At 39.6% G+C, this 10,380-nt stretch overlaps 1 protein-coding gene across 1 annotated transcript in view; it reads left to right on the top strand.

The window, feature by feature from the left end:
• Positions 1–10,145, top strand: part of LOC116966213 (tubulin gamma-1 chain-like) — a 31,484-nt gene extending 21,339 nt beyond the window's left edge. Inside the window, exons 7-8 of the mRNA XM_033012361.1 lie at positions 7,919–8,080; positions 8,828–10,145. Of these exons, the coding sequence (XP_032868252.1) occupies positions 7,919–8,080; positions 8,828–9,025 (360 nt within the window). The 3' untranslated portion in view covers positions 9,026–10,145. The remainder of the gene's footprint in view (positions 1–7,918; positions 8,081–8,827) is intronic.
• The last annotated feature ends 235 nt before the right edge of the window (positions 10,146–10,380 follow it).

A 10,380-nucleotide genomic window follows, 5' to 3' on the forward strand; every position in this document is an offset into this window, starting at 1 on the left:
ACACTATGAACCCTAAATACCACACTAATGCGATCTCAGACCACTCTCCCGTTAACTTTTGTTTTAAAACTAGAAGGAATGTCTATGAATAAATCGTTCTGGAGGTTTAACTCGCAAATTTTAAAAGACCCACAAGGGAGTATATATCTAAAAAAACAGATGGACCTATTTTTTGAGATAAATGATACACCAGATATATCCCCCACGCTATTATGGGAATCCTTCAAAGCATTTATTAGAGGAGTCATTATTTCATTTCAAGCTTATCAAAATAAAAAGAATAAGAATGAACAAAGACATTTAGAAGAACAAATAAAACAATTAGATACAGATAATGCTAAAGATCCAACTATGGATAAACATAATAAAATCCTATTATTGAAATTCAAGCTAAATAAATTACTGTCAGAGAAAGTTATAACATTATTTCAAATCACAAAACAAGAACACTTCGAATTCGGGGATAAACCCCACAAACTTTTAGCACGCCAACTGAAAAAACGGGAAAAAGAGAATGCAATATTAAAGATTAAATCAGATAGAGGGGAATTATTAACATTACCCAAGGATATCAATAAAAGATTTGCTCAATTTTACCAGAATCTATACACATCTAAAACGTTAATAGACAATAATAAAATTTCAGAATTTCTAGATAACTGTAACCTACCACAATTAGAACTGAGGGAACAAGAGGAACTGGGAGCACAAATTACTTCTAAGGAGATAGAAGACACAATAAAAACACTAAAGAATGGAAAAACACCAGGACCAGACGGATTCAGTAATGAATTGTATAAATCTTTTTATGACATAGTTACTCCACGATTACAGAAAATGTATACATATGCTTTTGAGGTGCAAAGCTTACCTGAAACATTAGCAGAATCAACGATCATATTAATACTTAAAAAAGATAAAAATATAGAAGAACCAGGTTCATATAGAGCTATTGCTTTGTTAAATACGGATCAAAAAATAATAGCGAAAACACTAGCCAGTAGACTAAGCAGGTATGTTAGTAGATTAATAAATGAGGATCAAACAGGATTTATACCTAAGAGACATTCATTCAATAACTTGAGACGTTTGCTTAACATAATGCACTCACATAAATCTCACGACCAAGAGTTAGCTATCATCTCACTGGATGCAGAAAAAGCGTTTGATCAAGTAGAATGGGATTATATGATTAAAGTATTGCAAAAATTCCAATTGGGAGAGAACTTCATTGCATGGATAAAACTATTATATAACAAACCTACGGCTAGAATACTAACTAATAATATATTATCCTCGAAATTTGAACTATCAAGGGGCAATAGACAAGGTTGTTCATTATCTCCGCTGTTATTTGCTTTGGTAATTGAACCCCTTGCTGAAAAAATAAGAACACACCTGGATATTTACGGTTATAATACAAAATATTCAAATAACAAAATATCCCTATATGCCGATGATGTACTACTGTACATCACAAAACCACAAATTAGTATACCGAATATATTAAATTTAATTGAGGACTTTGGATCCTTTTCAGGATATAGAATAAATTGGAACAAAAGTGAAATTATGTCGATAAAACCAAAAGACTCAACACATCTCAGGAAATTCCCCTTTAAAATAGCTACAGAAAAATTCAAATATTTGGGAATTGAAATTACTAGAAATTACCAGGATATGTTTAAAGCCAATTATAATCCCCTACTTAAGAAATTAAATAATTTGATTAAATTCTGGAAAACACTTCCGATGTCCTTAATAGGCAGAATAAACGCTATAAAAATGATTTTCTTACCACAAATTCTATACCTATTTCAATCAATACCTATATATCTCCCAAAAAAGTTTTTCAAAAAATTGGACTCAGACATTACAAATTTCATATGGGATTATAAACCCCATAGAATACAAAGAACACACCTTAATAAACGAAAAGAGTGGGGGGGTCTAGCGCTCCCTAACTTTATGTATTATAATTGGGCAGTAAATATTAAAAATATGATTCACCTGCTGGACAATTCTGCCCAGCAGGCGGACTGGATTGTAATGGAAAAAGGGGATTGCTCCCCGAGTAATATAGGAGCGATTATCCTCTCACCAATAAATCTGAATAATAAAAATTATAATAAAAACCCAATTATACATAGCACAATTAGAACATGGAAACAAATAAAACAGAATCTAAAATTAAGAAACCTATCTCTCTCAATACCAATAGCCAATAACCCATCGTTTAAATCATCAATCATAGACAAATCATTTATACATTGGGAAAGAATGGGAATCAAAACGCTCGAAGATCTGTATGAAGTGGGAAAATTACTATCATTTCAACAACTACAACTGAAATATAATTTGAAAAATAACCAATATTTTAAATATCTTCAAATTTGTGATTATTTGAAAAAATACACAAAAGACTATCATAATATGCCTTCCGACTTACTGGATGAAGCAATGAAGACAAAGGCGGAATCAGCTAACTTAATATCGTACTTATATAATATCATTTTAAACATAGAAATACCCACAACAGATGGAATTAGAAGAGACTGGGAACAAGAATTAGCTATAAAAATTTCAAAAGAGAGCTGGGATAATCATTTACTACAGGTGCATAAATGCTCGATCAATGTACGACATACGCTTATCCAATTCAAAACATTACATAGACTATACTATTCAAAAACTAAATTAAATAAAATCTTTCCCAATGTTTCACCAATCTGTGATAAATGTCTGTGTCAAGAAGCTACCAGAGCGCATTCTTTTATTTTTTGTACAAAAATCCAAAAATTCTGGCATGGAATATTTGATATTTTTTCAAAATTAATTAAAATAAAACTGGTACCAAAACCAGAATGGATCATTTTTGGGATATCGGAAGGTATCCCTGAATTAAACGTGTATCAGAAGAATTTACTCAATTACGGGCTAATAATGGGAAAAAAGCTCATACTTAAATTCTGGAAAAATGCGCCCACACCAACAATAAAAATGTGGATATCAAATATGTTTGAAACATTACATCTGGAAGAGATGAGATTCCTCTTAGCAGATAAAGCAAACCAATTCCAAAAGACGTGGTCTACGTTTATGGACCTATTACAAGCATGAGGTGCAATAGTAATTTTTTAAAAATAAATAAATAAATAAATGGTATCAGGACCTGGCATTGGGAGATAAAACAACAAAAACAGACTTGGTTGGTAGTCTTTCTGCGGAGTTTAATGTTATAATAGAGCGATTGTCCTTACTTTCTTTTTCTTTCTTTTCTAGGGTCTACTTTCTTACTTTACTTCCTTCTCTAACTTCTTTTCTAAGGGGCTTTCTTTTCCCAACACTCTTCTGCACTTCACAACTCTTGCGCACCTTCTTTACTTTCCTTACTTCTATCTTTTTCTTAAAGCTTTAAAAAAAAAAAAAATGAAGCGGTACAAAAAATGTATTAAGATATATGTGTTGTGTGTTATTGTAATTTACCGTACTTCTAATAAAAAAAAATAAAAAATAAAAATAAAAAATAAAAATGATGTTTCAAACAGTTGATTTTGGTAAGCCTAAGGTTTGCTTGATGTCTCTAACAGTTGTCATCTTGTTTCTCAGTCTTATAATGGGTTATTTGACTTTCAGTGGTACAACTTTGGTCCTCATGTTGATAAACAGTAATAAAAGTTTCCAAATGTGATGGAAAGACTGGAGGAAAGACTCGGTGCTGAGAGCTCTCTACCTGCTTTAAGGAGGCATTTAAACACACCTGGGCAATTACAAACACCTGTGAAGCCTTATGTCCCAAACATTATGGTGCCCTGAAATGGGGGGACTATGTTTAAACTCAGCTGTAATTTCTACATGGTGAAACCAAAATGTATAAAAATGGTCTTTTAATAAAATCTGACAATATGCATTTTAATCATGTGATTTTTTACTATTACAAATCTCAAATTGTGGTGTACAGAGGCAAATAAATAAATGATGGGTCTTTGTCCCAAACATTATGGAGGGCACTGTACATGACAATGATAAACCATCAAAAACCAATACCAGATATGTTTGCCTTATTTAATGAGAATCTAGTTAGTTTTGGCTCTAATTCTGTTCACTGATTCTATGCTACTTTTGTTCAAAGGGAGGGATAGATAATTACAACTCTCTAATTTTTAAAACTAGCGCATCTTTTGTCCTCAGGTGGCAAGTATACGTAAAACTACAGTCCTGGATGTCATGCGAAGACTGTTGCAACCAAAGAATGTGATGGTGTCCACTGGCAGAGACAGGCAAACTAACCACTGTTACATTGCCATCCTCAACATTATCCAAGGAGAAGTGGTCCCTACTCAGGTAAGAATATAGATTCAGGTTAGAACCACATTAAGGAAAGGATGAGTATGGATACTCTCCACATCCATAAAGGCAACACTCAACCTCCTCTTGGCAAATGACTGAAATATCAGTGGGGGTACACTTTGAGAGCTGTGACCATAATTCTATTAATTTAAAAATAGTTGTGGAAAGAGGGTGCACTAATATATTAAATCTAAATTGGTGAAAGGCTGATTTTGATGGTATTAGACAGGAACTTGATTGATTGAGAAAGGCTGTTACCAGGTAAATGAAAGTAGGATCAGTTACTGAAATGTGCAAAGAAATGGCAGATACAGTTTACTCCAAGCAAGGTCTGATGAAGGGTCTCAATTTGAAACGTCACCTATTCCTTTTCTCCACAGATGCAGCCTAACTGCCAGCATTTTGTGTGTATCATCATTTTTTGCAAGCAAGTTGGTTGAATGTAAAAGAAAAGAATACAGATAATGGCAACACCTTTAATAACATTGACGTGCAGGGATCTCTGGACCCAAATCCATAACCCCCGCACCAAAAGTGGCACCATGAGAGGCTAGAGTGGTAAAGAAGGCATTGGTATGCTTGCCTTCATCGGTTCACAGATGACATGAAGACTGGTTATTGAGTTATTGAAGGTGTGAAAGCTAGTCGTGAGATATCGATGGCGATGACATGGGCTGAAAATGGCAGATAGTGTTTAATACAAATTAATATGGTGATGCAATTTGGGAGCACTAATGAGGTTAGGACACATACCATTAATAGGTCTTGGGGGTACTGAGGAACACGGAGACCTGAGATGCAGGTGAGCGATGTCAATAGGAATGCATATGGGATACTGCCCTTCATCAGTCAGGGCATTATATACGTCAGGAGGTGATGCTCTGATTTTACATCCAGTACTCCAGCTGAGATCTGATTAGTTCTGATCACCACATTATAGGAGGGTGCAGAGGAGATTCACCGGGATGTTACCTGGGGTAGTCGATCAGGGTGGGGGTCAGTGCACCTTTTAGTGCTGACCGATTCCTGGGCTGTCAGAGTGGCGATACTGGTTCACAATTAGGAACAGTTTCAAGGTCGGTGGGGGCGCTGCAAGCCGGCAGCCCTGCCAGCAACGTGTTGGTTTTTTCAACGTTTTTTTATTTTTTAGTGTGTCCTAATGTGTGTTTTTGGTGTCCCTCTGTGTGTCTTGTGTGGGGGGGTAAGGGGGAAACCATTTTGGTCGCCTCCTCCACGGACGGGCGACTTTTTCCATGTCGCCTCCCCCGTGGCCTAACATCGAGGATCAGTGCGGCCTTTCCCGGAGACGTGCCCGTGGCTTCAGCGGCGGGCGCAGCGCGGACTCTCGTCGAGGATCGGGCGAGCCCTCACCGGGGCTTGTCAGAGGGGAGCGCTCCGTTTACTGGCCTGCGGCAGCCTGAAGCCGTGGTCTGCGGAGCTCCAGCTGGCGGGCCGTCCGCAGCCTGGGATCCCTTGTTGGGGACCCGGGAGGAGAAGAAGCTCCGACCGCCGGCCCGCGGCCTACTTCTACCGCGAGCGCGGCGGGGACTTACCATCAGCAGCGGGGTCCCTCGCCGGGGATCCCTGGAGAGGAGCTCTGACCGCCGGCCCTGCGGTCTGCGGTGCTTCTGGCTGCAGCACGGCGGGGACTTACCATCAGCAGCGGGGTCCCTCGCCGGGGATCCCTGGAGAGGTGCTCTGACCGCCGGCCCTGCGGTCTGCGGTGCTTCTGGCTGCAGCACGGCGGGGACTTTAAATCTTCGACCGCTAGCCTGCGGCCTACACCAACCTGAAGCCGCTGTCTCCGGTGGGGAAGCACCGATTCAGGCCTTACCTGGACTTTATCTGGACTTTAACTTGTCTAAACCTCTGGACGCCCGCAGCGATGGCTGCGGGGGTTGAGGTCCCGACCGCGGGGGGGAAATGGAGGAGGACCGGCCAAATTTTATGCCTTCCACCACAGTGATGAATGCTGTGGTGGATGTTTGTGTTAAATGTTTTATTGTGTTTTTGTGTGTTCTTTTTTTTATTGTACTGCTGTTGGCAAATTAATTTCATTTGCACTTTATGTGCAAGTGACGAATACAACTGATATTGATATTGAGGTAGTGGTGATCAATTAGTTTCCTTATATGTAGAGGTAAAAACATCTGTAGAAAAGAGTAGGAATTTTTTCTGATGCCTAGGCAATAATCATCAACTAACAGCAACAAGATGTTTCTCATCGTCTCGTGTCTGGTATTTACTGCACTGTAATTGCTTGTCACTAAGTAAGAGCAATCTAAAGAAAAGGGCGTAAGAAAGAACTGCAGATACTGGTTTAAATTGAAGGAGGACACAAAATGCTGGTGTAACTCAGCGGGTGAATCAGCATCTCTGGAGAGAAGGAATGGGCGAAGATTCGAGTCGAGACCCTTCTTCAACAGATGCAAAGGATGACACAAAGCTGGGGGGCAGTGTTAGCTGTGAGGAGGATGCTAGGAGGCTGCAAGGTGACTTGGATAGGCTGGGTGAGTGGGCAAATGCATGGCAGATGCAGTATAATGTGGATAAATGTGAGGTTATCCACTTTGGTAGCAAAAACAGGAAAGCAGACTATTATCTGAATGGTGGTCGATTAGGAAAAGGGGAGATGCAACGAGACCTGGGTGTCATGGTACACCAGTCATTGAAAGTAGGCATGCAGGTGCAGCAGGCAGTGAAGAAAGCAAATGGTATGTTAACATTCATAGCTAAAGGATTTGAGTATAAGAGCAGGGAGGTTCTACTGCAGTTGTACAGGGTCTTGGTGAGACCACACCTGGAGTATTGCGTACAGTTTTGGTCTCCTAATCTGAGGAAAGACATTGATTGGATTCAATTTATTGTCATTGCACTTTTCAGTGCAACAAAATGGTTTAGCCTGCAGTCATAACATAGAATAAATTACAAACACACAACACAGTTTAAAGTCCCAAAGTCATTGTCTCTTCCCTCCTTGCTCTCCCTCTGCGCTGAGGCAATCCAAGCCTCCGATGTTGTGACCCATTCTTGCCATAGAGGGAGTACAGAGAAGGTTCACCAGACTGATTCCTGGGATGGCAGGACTTTCATATGAAGAAAGACTGGATAGACTCGGCTTGTACACGCTAGAATTTAGAAGATTGAGGAGGGATCTTATAGAAACTTACAAAATTCTTAAGGGGTTGGACAGGCTAGATGCAGGAAGATTATTCCCGATGTTGGGGAAGTCCAGAACTAGGGGTCACAGTTTAAGGATAAGACGGAAGTCTTTTAGGACCGAGATTAGAAAATAATTTTTTACAGGGAGTGGTGAATCTGTGGAATTCTCTGCCACAGAAGGTAGTTGAGGCCAGTTCATTGGCTATATTTAAGAGGGAGTTAGATGTGGCCCTTGTGGCTAAAGGGATCAGGGGGTATGGAGAGAAGGCAGGGATGGGATACTGAGTTGGATGATCAGCCATGATCATATCGAATGGCGGTGCAGGCTCGAAGGGCCGAATGACCTACTCTAGCATCTATTTTCTATGTTTCTATGTTTTCACTCTAAGCCACGTTCTTTATATAGGTCCATAAAAGTCTGCAAAGAATACGAGAGCGAAAATTGGCCAACTTCATACCGTGGGGACCAGCCAGTATTCAGGTGGCATTGTCACGGAAGTCTCCATACCTGCCATCAGCTCACCGTGTCAGTGGGCTTATGATGGCCAATCATACCAGCATCTCCTCAGTAAGTATCAATATCTTTGTGGTTGACACGTGACAGTTCTAATAGTTTGACTCTTATTGTCTGGCAATGAGTGTTTATATTTATGTGATGAAATTGTTGATGTGCAGTGAAAAGTGAAATAAATGACTGAGTGTAAAGAACACTTTATAAACAAATTCTGTTCAACAAGATAGTAGCTGTTGCACCCACTGGTGCATTGGCTGAACTCACTGGTCACTTGCTGTTGGCAGAGCACCATTCCTTGCAGTGTGCTGCCAGGGCTGGAAAGTCCCAACAAATCAGCCATTCTGGCTTGCTTGACTCGGAATGGCCTTGAAACCTTTGAGGCCCTATCCCCATACTGTACTTTATCATGTATGTATACATTCAAAACAATGTTGACAAGAGTTCTAATCCTGCTGCCTCGAATGAGGGATTTGGTCGTGTTGCTCTTTTCTGGGTATGTCTGTTTCAAGAGACCATGAACGGATTGAATGTACATTCCAGCCAACAAGATTAGAACTGTTGACAAAAGTTTTGGTTGAATGTTATAAAGCACCATATGAAACCTGCCCTGTATAAAATATTCAGTGTGAAAACACTGATTCATAGTATACCGGTCAAAGAATATTGAACATCCGAGAATTTAAAAAAGGAGTTTGACATTAAAGGGTTCCACACTAAAAAAACTGTGAAACCATTCTGCACCTTAATGTGACATGTGTTTGAGTTTATGGGATTATTAAGGGTTTTCTCTTCATCCCACAGTTGTTTGAAAGAACCAGCAGACAGTATGATAAACTCAGAAAAAGAGAAGCATTCTTAGAACAATTTCGCAAAGAGGACATATTTAAGGAGAGTTTTGATGAACTGGATAATTCCCGGGAGATTGTCCAGCAGTTAATTGATGAATATCACGCTGCAACTCGCCCCGACTACATTTCCTGGGGTACACAGCAGCAGTGACACAGACTGCTGCTTGCTGAGGGTTTACCGCTGCACATTCCATCATTATATGCTGATAAGTCGACTCTATTAACATTTCTGTTTATCCTTTGTGAAGTGACTAACTGGAATATGGTGAATATGCAGGATAGCCAGGCTTAGACCTGCAGGCTCCTGTGCGAAATGAACATCTTGGCTGAATATCTCCGCCCTGTTCCTTCCCTATACATGTTTTAAGGAAGATTCCAGGTGACAACTAGTGATGGAGACGTTGATCAGAAAGTTTAGTTGTATGACTGTTCGTTCAGGTCAGTGATTCAGCAACATAACTGCACATTTGATTGTCATGTTGGTGTGAGCCTGGAGTCGCCCCAGTGAGTTAGTATATAGTGTGCAGTCAAACCCTTGTGGTAACAGGTCATTGACTATTCCCACAGTTCGGGAAATACTTCCACTCACAACAGTTTATTGTAAAATGAAGCATTTTTTGGTAAAAATCTTTCCCCTTCATTTTAATCCACAATTGGATAGTTTAATTTGTAAATGTACCATTTATTTTAATATGGGATTAGTTTTATAAATGTTGTGCAGTAGTAGTATCTGGCCTTGTACTGGTGGGTGAGCAAGGCATCCATTGCCTGCTATTGTAACTATTTGCCTGCTTGATCACTCGATCAGTAGATGTTGCTTCTCCTGCCATGTCCAACACCTGTCTGCTCACTTAACCAAGCACTCAGATTAGTAAACGCTTCAGGAAATTACAATTCTGCTCATTTAGGCTAACATTGGCTAGTGTTTTACTTTGGTCACCATTTTTTGGGTTTCCGGGTAGTGCTAAAATGTCTTCACACCTACTAATGAAGGTAATTTTAAAGATGATTGGAAAAAAGTTTCAGAAATGTTTAGCTTGTGCTTTCAGTATTGTGTAGTAGCTGGGGACGTGATCTGAAGGTTGTAGAATGCACGATTAACAGACCTGTTTAACAGTTGCTAATAAAATCGTTTTTTTATTGAATGGTAGTTTTTGCATATCCTATAAAATGCACATTATTGTCGTGAATTTCAGTTAGTATCTCACAATTTGTTAATGCTTATTTGATTTCATCTTTGTCCAGCAGCAATAAATGAAAGTTTACTTAAAGGACAGTTAATGTAGCTGATTAATGTTTAGTAATGTCTTAGCATCATAGTGTACCAGTGAGTTAGTTAGTGGGCAATTAGCAGGTGAGTTATACATGAGGGCAAATTGCTGAATCTGGGAGGCAGCTCCACAATTGTCGGGCCGTACCAGCTTTTCAGTCTTGAGGGTGGATACAGCAGGAGTGCAGGCCACATGTTCTGCTCTCTGAGATCCTATACACACCAGATATCTCCAG

Source organism: Amblyraja radiata, chromosome 36 (assembly GCF_010909765.2).
Source record: "Amblyraja radiata isolate CabotCenter1 chromosome 36, sAmbRad1.1.pri, whole genome shotgun sequence".
NCBI classification, from domain to species: Eukaryota; Metazoa; Chordata; class Chondrichthyes; order Rajiformes; family Rajidae; genus Amblyraja; species Amblyraja radiata.